A 23,970-nucleotide genomic window follows, 5' to 3' on the forward strand; every position below is an offset into this window, starting at 1 on the left:
CTCTCCTGCCTCCTCAGCAGCGCTAAGGATGTCCGACTGCAGCTTAGGCCTGCTCCCCGCTGGCAAGTGGACATCCCCCGAGGGTTGCCGGGCTGCCAGAGGGATGTCTGATTGCCATCTTAGGCCCAATCCCCTGGGGAGCGGGCCTAAGCCAGCAGGTGGTCATCCCCTGAGGGGTCCCAGACTGCGAGAAGGCACAGGCTGGGCTGAGGGACCCCGCCCCCCCCCCCAGTGCACAAATTTTTGTGCACCGGGCCTCTAGTATATATATAAAAGGCTAATATGCTGTGTCCAACTGGTAGCTATGATGCACACTGACCACCAGGGGGCAGACATTCAACGCAGAAACTGCCAAGTTGCAGTGACTTGGCAGCAGAATTTCTTGGTTGACGCACCCCAAAACCAGAGGGGAGGGAGCCCGATTCCTCCCGGGGCCTAGCAATTCCACTTTCAGACTTGGGTTATGTTGTTGCTAAGTCACTGTTGGCCCCAAATCTGGTTTACTGCATACTTGCCTTCCACACCCAGTATGACAGCAACTTTGCAAGTGCCCTCTCGCACTCCGGGACCCCTCTGGGGATGTTGGAGAGGTGGTTTTGGCATGATCCCCACAGGCCAGACCAAGGGACCTCACCTGCTGGAGGGACCCAGCTCATTCTGCAGAAGCCCTTCGAGTTGGAGCCACGCAGCCAGGGAGGGACCGTGGGAGGCTGGCTCCAGGGCGTGTCCAGCCCGTCTTGCCCAGTCCCGCCCCGCTGGCCACCTTCTAATTTCCTTTCAATGTGCATGAATCTGTGCACCAGGTCACTAGTTATTTTTATAAGTAAACATACTCAAAATAAAGAGCTAACAACTAACAGGAGTAAAGAGTAAAAGGATTTTTGAAAAGATGTATTACAATCCAACTTTTGTAGGCATGCCTAAAATTCAAATATACTAGCCCATTTATAACTTTAAATATATTAAATTAGATGCTCATCTTCAGTGGATAACTTATATTGAAATATGAGAAAACTACCTGAGTAACTAAAATATGAAAAGGCAAAAAATATTAAATATCGAAAAAGTCAACATATTAAAGTTTGCATATATTCTTAAACTTTATATATAAAGCACCATTTAATAAACAAACCTATATAATTGCACATTAAATCACAATTGGAAGCACACTAATAAAGTAAAAATAAAGCATTCTTTTTGTAACCTTACTCTTTTTCCAAATGTTTAATATTGTAGAGAAAAATACAACCTAAGTAGATAGAAAAATAAACATATATACTATTTTTTATTTGTTTTAATACATTCCAAGAGGTGAATGTTTATGCATTCCAGTGATAACCACATTTCAGTTAAACAGTAATGCATTGGTTTAGAATAACTGCCAGAAATGCGAGTAGCTTTTGAAAAGCTTCTTAAATTTTTTTAAAAAGTGCCCCTTTGTTTATCAAGTTGAATCTTCAGTTCAGAAAGCTATAAAACTAGTATTTTTAAAAGATTTCTGAAAACTTAGTTTCAAGAATAACTAAAACAGCCACTTGGATTTTTATGCTAGATGACAAAATTTCTCAAAGTACACACAATGTAATTTTTTTTTGCATTAGGCATTCATAAAAAATTTTGCAATGAAAGTTTTCTAATGTTACCTTCTAATTCCATGTGCAATTAATTCCCTTCAAAGAAAAAGGATATTGCCTTGTTGAAGGAAAGTTTTGAGATAGTAAGTTAACACTATAAGAACAACCTTTAATTAATGAATAATGCAGTTTATTTTCTGCTGAACATTTTGTGGAAACACGTATGGCTAGATAGGAGTGACAACACTACCAAATGAATTCAGATTTAATAAAATAACATGATGTTTAAGGAAATGATTTAAAACTATATCTGTCTTTTCTTCTTTTTTGGTCTTTTTGAATTATGTAACTTATGTCAACAGAAGATTTTATTATCCCAAATAGGATGAAATACTTAGCAAGGCATTCTTTATAGTGTTAACTGTTCTAATCTTGCTAGAATATCAATAAGCAGTACAAAGTTTAAAAGAACAGCATAAAAATGAAGGACTCACCAAGGAAATCATCTCCATTTCCTAGTTTAAGGATGGAGGGTAAAGTATTGCACTTTATTATTCAACACAAAATAATGTAGCCAACAGTAACATACAGGTACACAATTTAATATTTATTATATGCATTTTATATACATTATTTTTCAACAGTTGTACATTTGCTATGTGGTACAATCTTAAAAATTTGCTGATTCATCGTTTGTAAAACAAAAACCTTACAAAACTCATCAAAACTCGCAAACTGATCAGAAAAGTTTTTGGAAGACTAGAAAAAATATTTTATTGTCTTAATCATGCATTACACAAACAAAATCTTTTGTTACACCATAAAATTAAGCACACTTGAAAAAATAAAACAGGGATAACTAGTCCAAACACAGCAGATTTCTGTATCCTGATTCAATTATTTTGTATCCTATTTGTAATGTAAATAATATTTTACTCCCAATATTTTAAAACAAGATAGTTTTGTTTGGAATCATGGTAAACCAAGATATGTGTCTTGGGAGAATCACCTTGGTATGTAACTTAAACTATAAAATATTCCATTTTTAGTCTATTTTAGACTATTTAAAGAGTTCCAAAATAGATATACAGGTTCCTTTAGCACATTAATAAAAGGATATAAAGAACAACAAAAAGTGAAATAAATAATAAGCTATTAGCAAGACGGATAATCCTTGATAAATAAACTTGTAAATACAGTAAGATGTACAAAATATCACATAGTGATAGGATGCCAAGATTAGGTTTTTTTTTTAAGAGTTCATTTGGAGTACTAAACCCCACTATTTCATTTTAATACACTTAATAGTCCTTGGTTTATGAAGACAATTATGTGATGATGAAGGTGATTTAGCATCTTATGGAAGGACTTAGCTGAGCTGTATTAGGCAAAAGAAAGAGTGTGGTTACATAGCAGCGGGTTAGTGAGATCTCTGTGTTTTAGGGTTGTATAATGCAGAAAAACTTCAATACAATCTTAAGCACTGTTGTGACAGGCTAAATATATAAAAAAGACTTATAAAAACTAGAATTTTATCCAAACATTTTGTGCAACTAATGCTAAAATATTTTAAGTTAAATTTTCTTTTTTTCTTTTTTTAAAGCAAAATAAGTTTAAAAGGGAATCTGTGGCATTCAACTGATAAACAGAAGATCACTAAGAGATGAAAAAAAAACTACTCTTGGAGCTCACTTCCCCCCAACAAGAGCACCACATCCCTAACCCTAAGGCAGCACACAGAGTCCAAAATAAAAGTCCTTTTGTAAGATCAGACTCCACGTTGGCTTAAAGATACCTAAAAAACAGATATATGCTCAGTTAGTATCCAGTACAGGCCACAAATACTGGAGTCCTTTTTTTTTTTTGTCCCACAAAATACAGTAATTACAATTAAATTAATGAACCTGACATTAAGATTTTAATTTCCACCAATTTATGCCTGCCCTAAATAGCCTTCACCAGGCAGATCACATGTAGTGTCTTATCGGTAACCATTTTTGATGGCAGTGATGCAGACCCTCTTTTTGTTCAAGCAAATCTGTTGTTATGATGTATTTGTTGATTCACACAAATACTTTGGCAAGGGCATCAGCCCCTGCACTAGCAATATATGCTTTTGATGGATGGAAAGCAACATCATATATTGATTCATCTAATTTCTTCCTATGTGCTGTTATTTCTTGCACACATGTCTTGCTGTCCAAATTCCACAATCTAATAGAACAATCATGGCCTGTAAAAGAACAAATAAAGTGTTTTTGAGTAACAATTCTTTTATAAAGTTTGTGCGCAATACAGGAAATTCAGACTTACTTCCAGACATCAAATAGATTCCATTAGGATCTACTGCGAGACTTGTAACAGCATCCAAATGAGCTACCATAGAATGGATCATTTTACCTACATAAAACATAACAAAGATAATTATGTTTTCACAATATTTACTAACTTGATAGGTACTTTAGAAATCATAAAATAGCATGAACATAAGAGACAATCACTATAGCATTTTTAAAATTGTAGTAAAATATACCTAAACATAAGAATTACCATTTTAACTATTTGAGAGGATACAATTCAGTGGCTTTTAGAACATTCCCAATGATGTGCAACAATCACTATTATCTAGTTCAGAACATTTTCAATACTGCAAAGGGAAACCCCATACCCATTAAGCAGCCATTCCCCATTCCTCTCCCCCAAGTCTCTGGTAACCATTAATCTACTTTTTCTCCCTATAGTTTGGACTATTCTGGATGCTTCATAGAAATAAATCATATAACAACATGTGGCTTTTTGTGTCTGCCTTCTGTCATTTAGTATAATGTTTTCAAGGTTCATGAATTATCCTATATAATAAAAAGCCAATATGCAAAGAGACTGAACAGCAGAACGGCCGGTCGCTATGACGTGCATTGACCACCACGGGGCAGACACTCAATGCATTAGCTGCCCCTTGGTGGTCAGTGTGCTCCCACAGGGGGAGCGCCACTCAGCCAGAAGCCCTGAGCCAGATTCATGGCTGGCAAGCACAACAGCGGTGGTGGGAGCCTCTCTTACCTCCGTGGCAGCACTAAGGATGTTCTACTGTTGGCTTAGGCCTCTCCCCATCAGTCAGATATCCCCTGAGGACTCCTGGAATGCGAGAGGGCGCAGGCCAGACTGAGGGATCCCCACCCCCCAAGTGCATGAATTTTGTGCACTGGGCCTCTAGTAATAATATATTAAAGAGAATTTTAATTCTAATGCAGAACTTTCCCAGTACTTTTAATAGACATTTGTGTTACATGAATTTGACAGTATCTGATAGACAGTGGAAAACATAACAGATATAGGATTGCATCAAAGACAAGATTATGGAAGCTGCAATTAAAATGAAAACAGAAAAAATCTTTCTCATTAAGAGATGTAAAGATTATTTTATATACAGGTTTAATGATAAACAAATCACCAGAGAATACATTTCTACCTAATGATTTTAGTATCATCAAATTCATTTATCCTTTGAAATGTCAATCATTTTATATATTAGAAATAAGAGAAGGAGGCAGGAGTACATCATAGAATGATAAATTATTCCGAATTTCCCCAGGTAGTAATAAAACCACTATTCTGGAAAATGTAATTTATTGAATACCTTCACTGTAGATTTGACAAGGAAATAGGATTCAAGAGCAAGTTAAAATTAAAAGCAAGTTGTGAATACAAAGTTGTGTTGCACAAATACTTTGAGGCAAGGGCCTCAGCCTCTGCACTGGCAATATATGCTTTTGATGAATGGAAATCAACACCAGACATTGATTTATCCAAGGACAGAATAAAATAGCAAATAATGATACTTTAAAAATTCCCTGCCTTTTCATTACTTTAATGCCTAGTCTGATCCTAGAGACATGGAGGCTCTCTCCAGAATTCTCGTTCTAATCATTTGCTTTGCATCTAGTCCTGATGACATGCCATTCTGGAACATGACATAGATCTACTTTTATTACTGACTAGAGCTCCGGTGCACAAAAATTTGTGCACTCAGGGGGGTCCCTCAGCCCAGCCTGTGCTCTCTCGCAGTCTGGGACCCCTCGGGGGATGACCACCTGCTGGCTTAGGCCCGCTTCCTGGGGGATTGGGCCTAAGCTGGCTGTCAGACATCCCTCTGGCAGCCTGGGAGCCCTTGGGGGATGTTCACTTGCCAGCGGGGAGCAGGCCTAAGCTGCAGTCAGACATCCTTAGCGCTGCTGAGGAGGCGGGAGAGGCTCCCACCACCACCGCTGTACTGGCAGCTGTCAACCTGGCTTGTGGCTGAGCAGAGCTCCCCCTGTGGGAGCGCACTGACCATCAGGGGGCAGCTCCTGCATTGAGCATCTGACCCCTGGTGGTCAGTGTGTGTCATAGTGACCAGTCATTCCCAGTTGTTCTGCTGTTAGGGTCATTTTGCATATTACCCTTTTATTATATAGGAGTGCCTGGCCAGCCTGGGTGGGGGGCTGATGACTGTTTGCAGGCTGGCCACAGCCCCTTTAGCATGGGGGTTTCTGCTGGGGTGCCTGGCCAGTCTGGGTGAGGGGCAGAGGGCCGTTTTCAGGCTGGCTAAGCCCCCTAGAGGGGACCCTCACCCCATGAGGGTGTGGCCAGCCTGGGTGAGGGGCTAATGGCTGTTTGCAGGCTGGCCATAACCCCCAGCCACGCAAGCTCCCAGTGGAGGCTGGCTGGAAGCAAGTATCTGGGATTTATTTGTCTTCTATAATTGAAACTTTGTTGCCATGAGCGGGAGGCCACAGCCAGCTCAGGGCAGGTGGAAAGCTTGGCTTCCTCCATCGCTCGGACAACCAAGCCTCCTGCTTGCTCCAGCTCCGTGGCTGCCGGCCGCCATCTTGGTTGGGTTAATTTGCATATAGTCGCTCTGATTGGCTGGCGGACATGGCTTAGGGCGTAGCAAAGGCACGGTCAATTAGCATCTTTGTCTTTTATTAGTATAGATCATGAGGCTGTAAGTGTTGATCTGAATACAAAACCACAACAAAATCAAGTGTGAAGGTTTCTCCAGAAAACATCAAAAGTCCTATCACTTTCTGGCAATACTAAACACTTATCAGTTGAAGACAAAGTTTCTCATAATTTCAAACCACATTTGTCTATTCTTCATTAGTACTAAGTAACGAACAGAATAATTAGAGATTCTTCTCTGCTCTCCTAAGAAACAGAAAAATCATTCAACACACTATCTTTAATTGCTTAGTCCCACAATTCATCTCTCAATTCTAGAATCCATTCCTCTCAATATTCCTATTCAAAACAAACAAAACCCTAGATATGAAATGATTGGCCTCAAAGAAAGTAATCTCAAAACATTAGGTGTTAAGTAACAAGCACCATCAGCTTCCTTTAAAATGTCAATTCTATGATGGTAACTCTTAATTCACAATCTAATTCTGATTTCTCTCCCGAGAATAACCCTCTATGTCCTAAATTTAAGGTGTCTTAAACCAAAGAATTCTTTCAACCACTTAGCAAATCTCCCCCATTTCATTAAGGGTGCAATAATTTTCCAAGTTTAATTTCAACTCTCCTGCCTATACATTAAACTAACCTTTACTGATATGTGAAGTCAATTCTGAGTCAACCCTTCTTTTCCATATAGTGACTTCGAAAACGGGAGTGACCCCCCCCCCCTTCAGATTGAACCATGTATAGAGAGATCACATGCTGAACCAAGTTGGCTGCTGAGCTTCCATGGGTAACAACAAAAGTCACAAAGCATCTGACCCCTCCTTCAGCAACACTTACTTGTAATTTCTCACATTTAACCAATTTCACGTTGGTTCCAATGCCTCTGCCACCCCTCTTCCTCCACCAAGATTAATTCTTTGCTCTTATAACAGGCTACCTGGCATCTAAGCCCTTTGACTTGGACAATCAGTATTATAGGCCACTATGAAATGGAAAAGAAACAGACTAATGTAAACCATGTAGACTCTAGAAACAAACTGTATGGATTTGAATCCCAACCCTGCAATTTTCCTGTTGTGTAGAACTGCACTAATTATTTAACTTCTTTTAAGCCTTTTATTTCAACTGTAAAATGGAAATAATAATAGTATCATATATACCTAATAGAGTTATTAGAAGAGCAAACATGTTAATACACATAAATCAAATACAACAATGGCTCACAGTAAGTAATATACCATTAAGCTCCAAGAAGATAGGGCATTTTGTTTTGTTTACTAAGCACTGAGAACTCTGGCAGATAGCCAATGAATTCTGCTGCATGACTTCACAATCTATGCAGGACCTTCTTCCTCCAACTTCTCTACCACATCCTACACCTTCTCTCTCATACTCACTAGCTAAGTGTCTCAGTATAGTATATGCAACTCTAATTTGTGCCTCTATCAAACTTTTAAAAATCACGAGCCTCAAAGATCTCTCTGGAACAAAAAATAGAAACTGTAAATTTTTAATTCCTTAAAAGTCAAGGATCTACCATATAATATAACTTAAATAATCTTTTTAAACCAATTTTGTAAATCCCTGCTCAAATATTTTAAGTGGCTTTCACAGTGCATAGCATAAACAAAAATTCATTATTCTTAGGTTGGCTGTGAGAAGTTCTCAATAGAGTCTGTTTTCTTCCTCCAGACTTACCGCTTTGGCTTTGCCTGTAAAAAACCCCCGTGTTGGCCAAAGTTTCTACCACCAAGCCTCTGATCAAAATACGTCCTTACCTGAAATTTCCTACTACTTTCTTCACTTAAAAAAAAAAAAATCTTACCATTGCTTCAAGGCAAAGCTCAAACCCTTACTCTGTGAAGACTCCTTTACCTAGCAGAGTTCAGGTGCACACACATACACACATCCTGTTTTCCCCAGGTAACAGTTAAGTCCCCAGAAAGCAGAAACCCCATCTTATACATGACAGTAGCCAGTGTACTGCAGAATACAAAATGCTAAATATGTTTCTGTTGTTAAAATCTAAATATTTATCAAACCCATTCATAATATTGATTTCTATGTCTCAGATACAAAAGTTCAATAAATTGAACTCTGTTGTATGTGTGTGTGTGTGTGTGTGTGTGTGTGTGTGTGCGTGCGTGCCTGTATATGAGAGTAAAAGTGAGAGAGGTTGATTTAAAAAGAATTTTTCTAGTGTTTGGAGGCCACTGCTTCAATTTCTTCCCACTAAAGATAAGGTACTAAAACTACTTAAGAGAAATAACAAAATAAATTGGTAGATCTTATAAGACTGTAAGCTCCTTACTTATTAAGTGAAATTTTATTACCACTTTTTCTTGATTTTTGCCATTAAAACAGCTCTAGAGACTCACACTTTACTTTTAATACAACTAACTACGAAAATTCCTGAACCTCCCCTTACAAATCTAAATCTGTAATAATTAATAAAAAAAATGTCAATCTTTTTAGGAATACAATAAAGGAAATTATCTCTGTTCTTGCAGCAGAGGATAATCTTTAGGCTTCAAAAAATGTTCAAAGAATTGTTGATAAGGTATTAAATGGAAAACATTCACATGAATATGAATAGTCTCTCCTGTGAAATACATAGTCCTGTGAATATCCATTACCTTCTCAACTGTTTTATTGAGTTAAAAGGAATCTGTCCATGAAGTGTTGCTTGAACAAAGGGATTTATGAAAGACTAAAAATATGACCATGTTCTGAGAGAAATCTGTCTTTTAATTTGCTATCTTGCTTGATAATTTGTTGCCCTGCAATAATATTATAATTAATATTTAAGATTTTGATATGGAAGTCCTCTAATACCCCTGTTTTAGCTTCCCCTCAAGGAAGGCTTTCTCGCTGTCAGACCTTTCCTGAAAGAAAACAAACAATATTTTTTTATAGTATTCAGGTAATTACAGATGGAACAAGGGTCCTTAAAGAAACTTTATGGCCACATTAACATTTGATTTGACTTCTATATAAATGGTTAAGTTTTCTGACAACAAGAAATACAGGGAAGATGGCAATAAAACACTTTTTACTAACCATCATTTTATCCACTGAGAAATAATTTTAAGAACATATTTGAAAGCCAAACCCCAGAAAGACACCTCTTCTGCTATACTAAATCACAATAGACTATGACGAAAATAATTTCAAATGGATGGATTTATATTTAATATGACATGAAAAAAATCATAATACGTAGGCAAGGTTTTATTTATATACTTAAGTATAAAACAACATATTATGAACATGCTACATAACTAAAGCAAAAATCTGAGTTAAAATTATTTAACTTGGCAATTTTGAAGCAGAAAAGTCAATATATTTTATATAAAAGAATAGCATTTTTGATCACTTCAAATTTACAGAATTATTAATATGATTGAAAAGAAAATAAGACAACGTACTTACCCGTTTTATTGTCAAAAAATTTGATGTGTCTATCTTCATGAGCAGTTATTGTAACAGGAAGTGTGGGATGACTTACTACTCTATTAATGTGATTACTGGATTGTAAATCTGAAAAATAAAGGCAGATAAAGCACTAAAATTCAAACCTTCAGTTGGAACTGGATGATGACCTTTTTATTCTTACCAAAAAATAAAAAAACAAAGCTTTGGCATAAAACAAAAAAAAAAATCTAAATAAATAAATAAATAAATATATCTGAGAAATAAAACTAGAGCTCTAGAGAAATACAATTTCTTAAAAAATAAATGTTTAAGCTATCATGTCCTATAATATGGACCCTACTAGGCTCAAGTCTAGAACAGTTGTAAGTATTTTAATGTAGGTGGTTTAAGAATTCTTAAAAAATCTCACAATTATCATTACTTTTAATGAATAGCCCATAAAATAATTATAAGCATTTAAGGAAAATTCATAAGTGATAATTAGGTGTTTGTAAGAAAGAATCCCCAGCCTACCCATTCTGACAAAAATACAAAGAACCAGAATGAATGTCCTCAGGAATAAGACCTTTTCTTTACTGACAAGCTCCTAATTTTTGATTAGCAATAAGGGAGAACAGAGAAGAATCAAAACAAATGGGAAAATATCATCCACATTATTAGACTTTAAGTAAATCAATCATTCCACATGTATATAAGAACTATTAACTAAACTTAAACACATAACACAAAAAAAACCCCATATATGTTTGTGTGTGTAATTACCTATGGAAGAGGGAGAGAGAAACTAAGGTTGAAAGGGCACTGGGAAAGACATTTCTTTAAGTATTTTAATGTTTTACACGATTAACATTTAAAAAGCTTGATTTTTTAAAAAGCAATCACAAAAAATCAAAAGTAAATTTAAATGAGTGAAATTTACCATATATCCAATTGGTGGTATAAGCACAAATAAAAGAACTATTTCAAGTGACTTGAAAGCACAGTAATAGATTACCCATCCCTAGTTTCAATAACCAAACTATTGACAGTGGTTTTGGTATTATTATTCTGAGATGACTATGTGTACTGTGAAATAAAAATGAGAGATGATGATGATTTTGCTGAACACAGTGAGATTTGGTACAGTTAAAATGAAATAAAGACATAAAAATCAATGAGATAAATCTGAATTTCGATAGGAAGTATTCATATGAATTTTTCAACATTTTTTCTTTTAAAAAAATGTATTTGTCGCTCTGACCACCGAAAAAGCCTAAACCAATGACCAATTCAAGAGCCATGAAATCCATAAGGACCAACCCAAGAGCCTAAACTGTAGTCTCTAAATGTCTTTTTTTCACTCAGAGAATCCATGGCTCCTTAGAGAAATGGCCAATTTCAGATCTGGGGCACAAATCAACAAGATGAACCTAGAATATCTTCTCATATCAGAAAGTAAAACTATCAATGACTCCCAGGGTCATGTCAAAAGGACTCAGGAGCTACATGAATAAATTCCCACTGGCCAAAGATTAAACCATCTGAATAGCAATAAAGATAATAACGGCAATGATTCATATACATCAAATACATTTATATCTAAGTGAGATTATCCTATATAATAAAGAGCTAATATGCTAATTAGACCAAACAGCAGAATGACTGTCCGGACAACCTTCCGGATGAAGCCGGAGCTGTGAGGGCCAGCTGAGGCTGTGAGAGCTGAGCCCCTTGCACTAATTCCATGCATCAGGCCTCTAGTAATGATAATAAAACAAACAAACAACACCCAATAGACTCTCTGGTCACCTATGGAGGATGCTAGGGAACACTTCATTACTACTATTATGTAAGCTGGTAAAGGGGAGGGGAAATCAATAATTTATTTTGCCTTTCCTTTATAATCTAACTCCGAAGCACCCAATTTATTGATGAGGGGTGTTCCTCTTTACAGAAGTATTCTTGCTAATATATGGAGAAATAATGAAAGAATTAGAAAATTATTTTTAAACAGCTAATGAATTGACAGACCCAGGTAATTATCATCAAGACTGAAACATAAAAAGATAAACAATAAATAAACCAGACAATATTTACTTCTGATAAAAGTTCACAATTTATGAAGTAGTCTTGTCTAACCATTAAAAACTTTTAAGTGAACACAAATAAAACACTGAACCTAAATTTGAATAAGCCTCTGGAACTAAAACCAATTTAGGAAATAAAATGAATAGAGGAGCTTGTTAAATGATACCCCAAGCAAAATCCAGTTTGTGGAAAATTTTACAGGCAAACTATCCAATTTATTCAAGTAAAAAATGCAAGGAAGTACAGTATAGAAAATATAGTTAATAACATTATATCTTCAATAAATGGTGCTGGGAAATTTGGTCAGACACATGCAAAGAAATGAAACTAGACCACCAACTTACACCATACACAAAAATAAACTCAAAATGGATAAAGGACTTAAACATAAGACTGGAAACCATAAAAATATTAGAGGAATCCACAGGCAGCACAATCTCAGACATATGCCGAAGCAATATCTTCATCGATACTGCTCCTAGGGCAATGGAAACTAAAGGGAAAATAAACAAATCGGACTGCATCAAAATAAAAAGCTTCTGCACAGCAAAGGAAACGATCAACAAAACAACAAGAAAGCCCACTGCATGGGAGAACATATTTGCCAATGTTATCACTGATGTTATCACTGATAAGGGTTTAATCTCCAACATTTACAGAGAACTCATAAAACTTAACAAAAGGAAGATAAAGAAACCAATCAAAAAATGGGTAATGGACCTAAATAGATACTTTTCGGAAGAGGACAGAAGGCAGGCCAAGAGACATATGAAAACATGCTCAAAGTCACTAATTACCCGAGAGATGCAAATCAAAACGACAATGAGGTACCATCTCACACCTGTCAGAATGGCTATCATAAACAAATCAACAAATGACAAGTGCTGGCAAGGATGCAGAGAAAAGGAACGCTCGTGCACTGCTGGTGGGAATGCAGACTGGTGCAGTCACTGTGGAGAACAGTTTGGAATTTCCTCAAAAAACTAAAAATGGAGCTGCCATTTGACCCAGTGATCCCACTTCTAGGAATACATACCAAGAAACTAGAAACACCAATCAGAAAGGATATATGCAACCCTATGTTCATAGCAGCACAATTCACCATAGCTAAGATTTGGAAACAGCCTAAGTGCCCATAAGCAGATGAGTGGATTAAGAAACTGTGGTACATCTACACAATGGAACACTACACTGTTGTAAAAAAGACGGAATTCTTACCATTTGCAACAGCATGGATGGAACTGGAGAGCATTATGCTAAGCGAAATAAGCCAGTCAGAGAAAGGTATTACATGATCTCACTCATTTGTGGAATATAATGAACAGCATAAACTGATGAACAAAAACAGATCCAGAGACAGAGAAGCATCGATCAGACCGTCAAACCTCAGAGGGAAGGTAGGGGAGGGTGAGGGTAAGGGAGAGAGATCAATCAAAGGATTGGTATGCATGCATATAAGCCTAACCAATGGACACAGACACTAGGGGGGTGAGGACATGAGTGGGGGTGGGAAGGGGGTAAGGGGTGAGAGGGTAATGGGGGAATAAGGACATATATGTAATACCTTAATCAATAAAGAAAAAAAAAATTATAATATCCGTGTATGGTGCCAGGTGGGTACTTGGTATCAGGGGGACCACTCTGTAAAGTACATGATTATCTAACCACTATACTGTACACCTGAAACTAACACAAAATAATATTAACTATAAACTGTAATTAAAATCAAATAAACATGAAAAAATATAAATGAAATAAGAGATGGAGGGGGAACCTACAGATGAAAAGAGACCCGAAAAACTTATCAGCCAATCACAATGCAGAGTATTATTTGGATTCCTACTTAAATTGTAAAATACACATCATATCCTATACTTACTAAATTGACCATTTATGCATAATTATTGGGGCTACATGATGAGTTCATCAGGCTCATTATATTATTTTCTCTACTTCCATATGTATTTGCATTAAAAATTTAAAATTAATTCATTTGCTTTCACCTTTACATGGCTTTATTCTCACCTTTACATGGCTTTATTCCCTCTTCTGTCCTCATATACCCACCCAGCTTATTTTTAAGCATAATTTCAGGAAATAGAAATAATGTAAATAAGTCAAACTATAACAAAATGAAACTGTTTTTTTCATCCTAAATTTAAATAGTCAAAATGTGAAAACTAAAAACCACCCTCTATTGTGTAGTAATCCTTTTTAAAGTTTCAAAGGAACCCATGAAAACTTACCAGAATCTATCTGTGATGAAAGCATCACCAATGACTGTGATGTTTCTAAATCATAAATTACTGTACTACCAGTGTTGAAAGAGGTCACCATATGAGCTGGATCACAGCCTATAAAGTCAACCGATGTAGGTATTCCATGCTCTGAAAGGAGCCCAAAGAGATACAGTGTAAACACATAATTTAGAAATCTCTGCTCTTCTGATTAAAAAGGAAATTCAAATATTCTTGAGTTAATGTTAATAATAAAAAAAAGAAATTGTTAGGATTGTGAGCTATATAATAAGTAACTTTCCCTCAATTATTTTATTTTATATTATTGACTGGGTGATTGATTTTAGAGAGGGAGAGGGAAAAGAAGAGGGAGAGAGGGAGGTGTAGGATGAGAGGGAGGGAGTAGAGGAGGGAGAGGGAAGGGGAAGAAGGAGGAGGGAGAGACATCAATATGAGAGTTAGAATGATTGGTTGTCTCCTGCTTGACCCCAACTAGGGACCCGAAAACTAGGTATGTGCCCTGACTGGGAATCAAACCCACGACCTTCCAGTGCACTGGACGACACTCTAACCCAATGAGTCGCACCAGCCAAAGCTTTCCCTCAGTTACTTAAAATATATGTAAAACATTCTATTTATTTAACATAAGGAAAATATAGCTAGAGGGTTCTTAAAGTGAGAGCAGATATGTGCAAAAGTTACTTTCTATGCATTTTCTTTTAAAAGAGAAATAAAAAATCCTGATGAGTCTTTTGGACCACTTGCAAATTACACTGAGTGGCCAGATTATTACGACCACCCCATCAGTACTTCGTTGGGCCACCTTCTGCCTTCAATACTGCGGCGATTCTTCTTGGCACTGACTCCACGAGATGTTGAAAGGTGATGCGAGGAATCTGACACCATGCCTGATGAATAGCACTGTCCAGTTCTGTGAGATTTGATGGTTGTGGAACCAGCTGCCTGATGGCTTTTAACTTTGTCCCACAAATGCTCAATTGGATTGAGATCTGGTGATTGTGGGGGCCACCTAAGCAAAGTAAAGTCTCCCTCATGTTCTTGAAACCACTCCTGCACAATACGAGCACCGTGGCATGGCGCATTGTCTTGTTGGAAGAAGCCATCTACATCGGGATACGCCATCAACATGATAGGATGAACTTGATCAGCAACGATTCTTAGGTATGTTGTGCTATTCACATATTATGACCTGGCCCTCTAGCAACTTCAGTGAGAAATTATAGCTAATTTGCCTACGAACGTCAGGTGGTCATAATAATCTAGCCACTCAGTGTATATATCTTACTGTAAAGGGACAAATTAGCATTCTCACATCACTGTCTTCGGAGACTGTTCACCTGTGATATTTTCAGATCTGTAAAAATAAAGTGTGGACTCTGGAATCCACTCATGCAGTGCTATCCCCTACAGTGGTCTGAGCAGCAATTTCTCTCTTTAACATAATAAATTCACTGGCCAGATCAATGCACAACAAGATGAAATCTGGAATCAAGCAATTACTTACCTAGATGAAGCTAGAAACAAATATCTAAATGAATTTTTACCTCAAAAACTTGGGTAACACAGAGCTAACAAAATTAAGCATATATTAGTCCTCTAAAATGTTTTAAGCCCTAGCCGATTTGGCTCAGGGGATAGATGGTTTGCCTGTGGACTGAAGAGTCCTGTGTTCAATTCCAGTCAAGGGCACATACCTAAGTTGCAGGTTCCCTGGCCCTGGTCAGGATGCGTGCAGGAAGCAACCAATCAATGTCTCTCTCACACTGATGTTTCTCTCTGTCTCTCCCTCTCCCTTCCACTCTCTCTAAAAATCAATGGAAGAATATCCCCGGGAGAGGTATCCTAGGGAGAGGATTAACAAGCAAACAAACAACAAAAATAATAAAAATAAAATGTTTTAAAACTAAACATAATTTTTTTTAATATATTTTATCGACTTTTTACAGAGAGGAAGGGAGAGAGATAGAGAGTTGGAAACATCGATGAGAGAGAAACATCGATCAGCTGCCTCCTGCACATCTCCCACTGGGGATGTGCCCGCAACCCAGGCACATGCCCTTGACCGGAATCGAACCTGGGACCTTTCAGTCCGCAGGCTGATGCTCTATCCACTGAGCCAAACCGGTTTCGGCTAAACATAATTTTTAATAAAAATAAAAGTTTGGCCCTGGCCAGGTGGCTCAGTTGGTTGGAGCGTCACCAATCCATGCACCAAAAAGTTGAGGGCTCAATTCCTGGTCGGGGCACGTGCATACATTGCAGATTTGATCCCCAGTTGGAATGCAGAGGGGAGGCAATCGATTGGTGTTTCTCTCTCTCTCTCTAAACATATCCTCAGACAAGGATAAAAGAAAAAAAAGTCTGACATTTACAACTAACTTTAAAAAATGACTTAGAAAATAAGACCAATACAAGTACAGTATATGTATGTAAACAAATGTCACAGGTAAACTGGTTAAAGCCTTCTTTGACAGGAAAAGATTTGAAATCATGCATGTTAGTTAGTTTGTACTTCCCAGTTAAGGGTGCTATTTCAATGATTACAGCTAGATTTCTTAATCAGTGTGCTCATATATGGTTTGCAGGTATGCTTAACACTGTGATCCCTTCGATTTCTGTGGGAAGCCACCTGAAGCAGGCAGAGAGCCTTATGTTGTCCCTATTACTAGCCTCATTTGTCTATTCCACTATTACATAGAAATAGCTTTGTTTTTTAAATAAAACATGCCCTGAAAAGGGTATAAAAACAAAACACTGAACTACAGGATACATTTGCAAAGCTTCCCATTTATAAAAAATAACAAAGGGAAAAGATTACCACAAGCTTTAAATTCTTTAAATTTCTTGGAGCAACAAAGAAATAGTAAATCAATTGTCCTTTCTATCTCCACCCCCCCCCCCCCGAAAAAAAAGTTAGCTTTTTTCATAGAGACAAAATTTACATACCCTTGTTTCCATTGTAAGTGCAAATACATGGCAATTTTTCTTGTGGCTTCCATAACCTAACAGTGCCATCTGCTGAACATGATAGTAATTGATTTTTTATACCACTATAAGCAAGACCCCAGACAGCATCTGTATGAGCCACTAAAGTGCCAGCTAGAACATTTGGCTCTGGGAAGAAAACAAACAAACAAAAATGAGCAAAACTAAGTTTAAGTATATAAAGATAACTTACTATATAATTAAGTATAAGGCTACACAAACCAGCTATCTACACTAATAAAAGAGAAAAATGGTAATTGGCGTACGGCGATACCGTTTTCATTGGCTAATCAGGGCTATATGCAAATTAACTGCCAACTAAGATTGGCAGTTAACTGCCAACAAGATGGCGGCTAATTTGCATATGTAGGCACAATGCAGGGAGGCGAAAGGGAAAGCAGGAAGAAGCCCCCTGCCACTGACAGTGATCGGAAACCCAGGGGGGAGCTAAGAGCTGGGGGGCAGGGCAAAGGCCGCCCTGGGGCCGCCTTTGCCAGTGATAGCAGGAAGTAGGGGTGGAGCCAGCGATGGGAGCTGGGCATGGTCGAAGCTGGCAGTCCCAGGAGCTAGGGGTCCCTTGCCTGGGCCTAAAGCGAAGCCCACGATCGCGGCGCCCCCTGCTGCCACTGCAGGTCCCCGCTGCCCGGGCCAGACGCCTAGGCCAGAGGCGTTAGGCCTGGGCGGGGCGGAGCCTGCAACCGCGGGGAGCTGGGGGTCCCCTGCCCAGGCCTGACACCTCTGCCGGAGGCCTCAGGCCTGGTCAAGAGGCCGATCCGGTAATTGGTGATCGGAGGGTGATGAGGGTCAACTCCTCTGGCTGAGGCCTCAGGCCTGGGTGGGGGGTGGAGCCGGGGATTGGGGGGATATGATGGTCCCCTTGCCCAGGCCTGAAGCCTGGGTCAGAGGCGTCAGGCTTGGGCGGGGGGTGGAGCAAGCGATCAGAGGGAGATGGGGGTCCCCTGCCCAGGCATGATTCCTGGGCCAGAGGCCTCAGGCCTGGGCGGGGGCCAGAGCCAGTGATCGGGGGTGATGGGGGTCCCCTGTCCAAGCCTGACACCTCTGGAGGAGGCGTCAGGCCTAGGCAAGGGGCTGATCAGGCGATCGGAGGGTGATGGGGTCAACGCCTGAGGGCTCCCAGTATGTGAGAGGGGGCAGGCTGGGCTGAGGGACACTCCCCCCCTCCCCCACACCCAGTGCACGAATTTCGTGCACCGGGCCCCTAGTAAGAAGATAAAGCAAAATGAATACAATGGCCATCTCTTCTAAGTTGTGAATTTATTGGTTATTTTTACCCACCTCCCCAATACATTCTTGCATTTTTTCAATTTTCTGTAAGGAATACATACTTTTTAAAAAACAGCTTTGTTGAGATATTACTCCCATTCCATACAACTCACCAATGTAAAGTGTACAATTCAGTGTTTTTGGTATATTTACGGAGTTCTGCAATCATCACCACACCAATTTTAAGACACTTTCACTACTCGTTAGCTATTTCCATCCAATTCTTCTTCCCTGCCTTTCCGCAACTCTAAAAAGCCACTGATCTACCTTGTTACTACAAGTTTGCCTATTCTGGACATTTCATATAAGTGACCTTCTGTAACTGGCTTCTTTCATTTAGCATACTGCTTCCAAGGTTCATCCATGTTATAGCATATATAAGTATTTCATTTCTTTTAATTGTCGAGTAATATTCCATTGTATGGACACACTACGTTTTATTCATTCATCACTTGATGGACATAATGGCTAATAACACTGTGCCTCATTTGTCCTACAACCCTGTTTCTCTAATAAACCCCCACTTTACACAGGTGTCTCTTATCACTTCCACAATTCTCACAGTTCCAAACCTTCCATCCTCATGAATAACTATCTCTCATACTTCACTGAGAAAATATAGCACTGAATAAGAACCCCTTCCCATCCTCCTGTCTCCCAATCTATAAATCTGCTAGTGTCTAAAACCATCTTCTCTGTGCAGTTGTAAGTAAGGAACTGTCCTCCTTCCTATCAAAGGCTAATTATACCAGATGTATTCTGGATTCCACTCAACTCACTAAACTGCTTTCATATTTAACATTTTCCCTGCTACAAAAATTCTCCTAATCCTTGGGATCCACAAGCCCAAAACTGTGCTTTAGCGTCCCTCAACATAAACAAAAAGACCTTCATTAACCTTATGCTGCCCTTCTGCCAAAGAGTAGAAAAGCATAGAGTAAATGTTTTTACCTTCCATTTACTCTCCAAACGACTCAAATATGGTTTCATACCATCAGCACAACAAAATAACCCTTGTTAAAATAACCAATGATGGCCGAAACCGGTTTGGCTCAGTGGATAGAGCGTCGGCCTGCGGACTGAGAGGTCCCAGGTTCGATTCCGGTCAAGGGCATGTGCCTGGGTTGCGGGCACATCCCCAGTAGGAAATGTGCAGGAGGCAGCTGATCGATGTTTCTCTCTCATTGATGTTCCTGACTCTCTGTCTCTCTCCCTTCCTCTCTGTGGAAAGTCAATAAAATATATTTAAAAAAAAAATAACCAATGATGAACAATTAAAAGAAATGAAATACTTATATATGCTATAACATGGATGAACCTTCGAAACAGTATGCTAAATGAAAGAAGCCAGTTACAAAAGGTCACTTGTATGAAATGTCCAGAATAGGCAGCCCCTGGTTGGGCTCAGAGTAGGGCCGATTGGGGAGTTGGGGCGCCACCCCGTCATGCACAGAGCAGGGCGGATTGGGAGGTTGCGATGCCACCCTCAGTTACGCTCAGGGTAGGGCCGATTGGGGGGTTGGGGCACCGCCCCGTCACACTCAAGGCAGGGTCGATGGGGAGGTTGCGGCGCCATCCCCTATCACGCACAGAGCAGGGCCGATCAGGGGGTTGGGGCGCCACCCTCTATCACCCACAGAGAAGGGCCGATCAGGGGGTTGGGGCGCCGCCACTGTCACACTCAGGGCAGGGCCAATGGGGAGGTTATGGCTCTACCCTGTCACTCACAGAGCAGGGCCCGTGGGGGGGGGGGGGCGGGGGGCGGGGGTTGGGGAGCTCCCCCCTATCAGGCACAGAGCAGGGCCGATCAGGGGGTTGGGGCGCCTCCCCCTGTCACGAACAGAGCAGGGTGGATAGGGAGGTTGTGGCCCCACCCCGTCACACACAGAGCTGCAGGGCAATCAGGGGGTTTGGGCGCTGCCCCCTGTCATGCTGATCCCGGTGCCGGGAGGCCTCATGGCTCCGCTGATCCCGGTGCTGGGAGGCATATTACCCTTTTACTATATAGGGTAGAGGCCTGGTGCACGGGTGGGGGCCAGCTGGTTTGCCCTGAAGGGTGTCCTGGATCAGGGTGGGGGTCCCCACTGGGGTGCCTGGCCAGTCTGGGTGAGGGGCTGAGGGCTGTTTTCACGCTGGCGGGTGACTGAAGCTCCCAACTGCTCCTTTTTTTCTTTTTTTTTTTATTCTGGGCCAGCTTTAGCTCTGGCTCCAGCTCTGAGGCCTCTGCTGCTGAAAGCAGGTATCTGGTTTGCTTGGGTTCTATAACCAAAACACTGTATCAACTCCAGCTCTGAGATCCCTGCTGGCTGAAAGCAGGTTTCTGGGGTTTTGTTTAGCTTCTATATTTGTAACAATGTTTCAAACTGCAAGCTCAGAGGCCGGCAAGGCAGGCAGGGAACATTGGTTTCCTCCGTCACTGAAGCAAGCAAGCCTCATGTTAGCTTCAAGCTTCCTGGCTGCCGGCCGCCATCTTGGTTGGCAGTTAATTTGCATATTGCCCTGATTAGCCAATGGGAAGGGTAGCAGAGGTATAGCTAATTACCATGTTTCTCTTTTATTAGATAGGATACTATAGCAAGTTATGTTAATGCACTCTTTCAGCAAACTAGCACAAATTTCTTTTTTCGGTAGGTTGCAAATTTAATAAGCAAGAGAACTTACATAAAAGGCTTGTTTTGAATGGCAGCAAGACAAGTAGAATCTTAAGTGCATATAGAGGCCTTAACTGAGTTCAGTAATGTATTCAAGCCAGCTGGTCTCAACGTCTTACTCTTTCAAGGCTATATCCTTAAAAATGACTTCTATTTTGGGAACAGTAAGCAAACCGTACATTCTAAGGACAGGGGAGAGGGTATAAGTTGCCTCAAGGGTGAACTATTGTATTCCTGAGTCTCTCATTGAGAAGCCTCCAATTGCCTGGGTTCAGCTCAAGCATGAATTTCTTTTTCCTTCTTCACAATTTCATGGATAGGAACCTCAGCATATGGTATTTTATTTTCCTATTTAGTCAAAAACTTTCACATTCTCACTTAAAGGAAGCATTTTATAGCCCTGGCCGGGTGGCTCAGTTGGTTGGCGCATCATCCCATACACCAAAAGGTTGTGGGTTTGATCCTCAGTTGTGGTGTACAGGAGGCAATGGATCGATGTTTCTCTCTTTCCCTTCCCCTCTCTCTCTCAAATCAATAAAACAACAACATATGCTTGGATGAGGATTAAAAAATAATTTCGTTTTGGTATATTCCAATTGGCAGTATTAATTCTCTTGCACTTTGGGGCCATTATTAAGTAAATTAAAGGTTACTGGGACATAAGCACTGCCATACCTAGATACCAAGTGACTAACGGACAGGTAAGCATACACAGTGTGGATATTTTGAAAAAAGGAATGATTCATATCTAGGGCAGGATCGAGCGGCAGGATGCTGGATTTCATCATGCTACTCAGACTGTATTCAGGCTGTGTGCAAGTAAAACATGAAACTTACCAATTTTTTATTTCTGGAATTTTCCAGTTAACATTTTTGGACCATAGTTGACCTCAGGTAACTAAATCCTCAGAAATCAAAACCGCTGAAAAGGAGGGTCTACTATACTAAAATTTCCCTTTTATATTATATATTTTAGTTTGAATGTCACCATTTTAGACTACATGTAAAGAAAGTTCCACCCATTACTCTCTCATAGTACTGTACTATCATAGTACTTATCACGATTTTTAACTATACTCTATCCCCTTGCTTATCTGTTTAATGCCTATCATTTCCATTAGACAATTCTTACTTCTTTCTTTAAAAATATATTTTTATAGATTTTGAGAGAATAAAAGGGAGAGGGAGAAAGAAACATCAATGTGAGACTGAAATATTCGATTGGCTGCCTCCTGCACGCCTCCTACTGGGGATGGAGCCTGCAACCTGGGCATGTTCCATGACCAGAAATCGAACTGGCAATCTGTCAGTGCATGGGACAATACCCAACCAACTTGAGCAACACCACCCAAGGCTAATTCTTACTTCTTGATGTAGTACTTAACACTAAACCTGGCAAAGTTAGGCACCAAGTGTGTGTTAAATAGAAACACTAAAGAGCTCAAGTTGTTCTTAAATAAACCAACCATTAAGTAGACCACTGTTTATTTAACCACCAGAGGCTCAGTGCACAAAATTCATGCATGGGGATGGGAGTCCCTCAGCACGGCCTGAATCCTCTCCAATCTGGGACCACTGGCTCCTAACTACTGACCTGCCTGCCTACCTGATCACCCCTAACCATTCTGCCTGCCTGCCTGATCGCCCCTAACCACCTCTGCATGCCTGCCTGATCTCGCCACTAACTGCTCCCTGCTAGCCTGATGTCGCCCCTAACTGCTTGCTCCCCGCGCCGGGCTGCTTGCCCACACTGCACCATCTGCCGGCCTAGTCGCCCCCAACTGGCCCCCACTGCCGCGTCATGTCCCCAGCTTGGGACACACGCAGGCAGAGTTACGTTAGTGCTGGGTGGGGAAGCACGCAGGCAGCATCATGTTAGCACTGGTCAGGCCTCCACAGGGGGCCACCCCCAGGCCGGGCCACACAGAGGCCCTCCTGGTGATGGATTGTGACGGCGTGGCGCAAGTCCCCAACACTGCAAGTCCCTGCCCACCTGTGCCTGCTGCACACACAGCCTGCTGATGGGTCATTATGCGTGAGAGCGTCCCAACCAATTTGCATATTACCCTATTATTAGTATAGATATTTTGGACACCATAGAGAAAGTACCAATTCACAGGCCTAAATATTCAAGGCCTATTTTCTAATGTTTCTCCTTAATAAAGCAAATTATTAGAAATGGAATAACTAAACAAGAAAACTAATACAAGTTTAAACAAGCTTCTAGATGAGGTATTTCCTTTTGCCAGCTTCATGCACTTAAAAATATATTTTGAACCTTTTGCTTACCATATGTATCATATGGATCCACATTAGGGCTAGGCATATTCCACCACTGGATGGTTGCATCTATACCACCACTGAAACACTGCTCTCCATTAGAACTAATAGCTAATGATAGAACAGGGCCACTATTATAGGAAGAAAAAGAAAAAAGTTACTTATAGAGCTTAGAAAAGAAACTCATATATGCAGTCTCCAACCTCTGAATTTGTGTGGCATCTTAAAACTGTATAAGGTAAACATGTACACTTGAATAGTAATGACTATATTCTCCTAATACAATTATTAATAAAATAAAATACTAATCAAGTACTGTCTTTTCTAATATAAAACAAACATTACTACAATTTTATAAGATTTATGGATAAAATAAAACTTACATGTGGGCCCTAAATGTGTAGATAGGCTCTACATCTAAAGAGGCACTCCTAAAAGGGGGTAGGGAGAGAGAAAGGTTGGGAGAGAAGACAATTAAATAATCGTAAACCA

The 23,970-nt window shown here is 39.8% G+C and overlaps 1 protein-coding gene across 3 annotated transcripts in view; it reads right to left on the bottom strand.

Annotated features, from left to right (window-relative positions):
• Positions 1 to 2,160: 2,160 nt before the first annotated feature.
• The window catches only part of STRN3 (striatin 3), a 99,860-nt gene continuing 78,050 nt past the window's right edge, over positions 2,161 to 23,970 (bottom strand). For all 3 annotated transcript variants that reach the window (XM_081089712.1, XM_081089711.1, XM_081089713.1), the window contains 7 exons: positions 23,862 to 23,909; positions 23,488 to 23,609; positions 17,225 to 17,392; positions 14,267 to 14,407; positions 9,951 to 10,058; positions 3,888 to 3,974; positions 2,161 to 3,807 (listed from right to left, as the gene is read on the bottom strand). In XM_081089712.1, the coding sequence (XP_080945838.1) occupies positions 3,638 to 3,807; positions 3,888 to 3,974; positions 9,951 to 10,058; positions 14,267 to 14,407; positions 17,225 to 17,392; positions 23,488 to 23,609; positions 23,862 to 23,909 (844 nt within the window). In that variant the 3' untranslated portion in view covers positions 2,161 to 3,637. The remainder of the gene's footprint in view (positions 3,808 to 3,887; positions 3,975 to 9,950; positions 10,059 to 14,266; positions 14,408 to 17,224; positions 17,393 to 23,487; positions 23,610 to 23,861; positions 23,910 to 23,970) is intronic.

This window comes from Myotis nattereri (genome assembly GCF_964212035.1).
Source record: "Myotis nattereri genome assembly, chromosome: 1".
Taxonomy (NCBI): domain Eukaryota; kingdom Metazoa; phylum Chordata; class Mammalia; order Chiroptera; family Vespertilionidae; genus Myotis; species Myotis nattereri.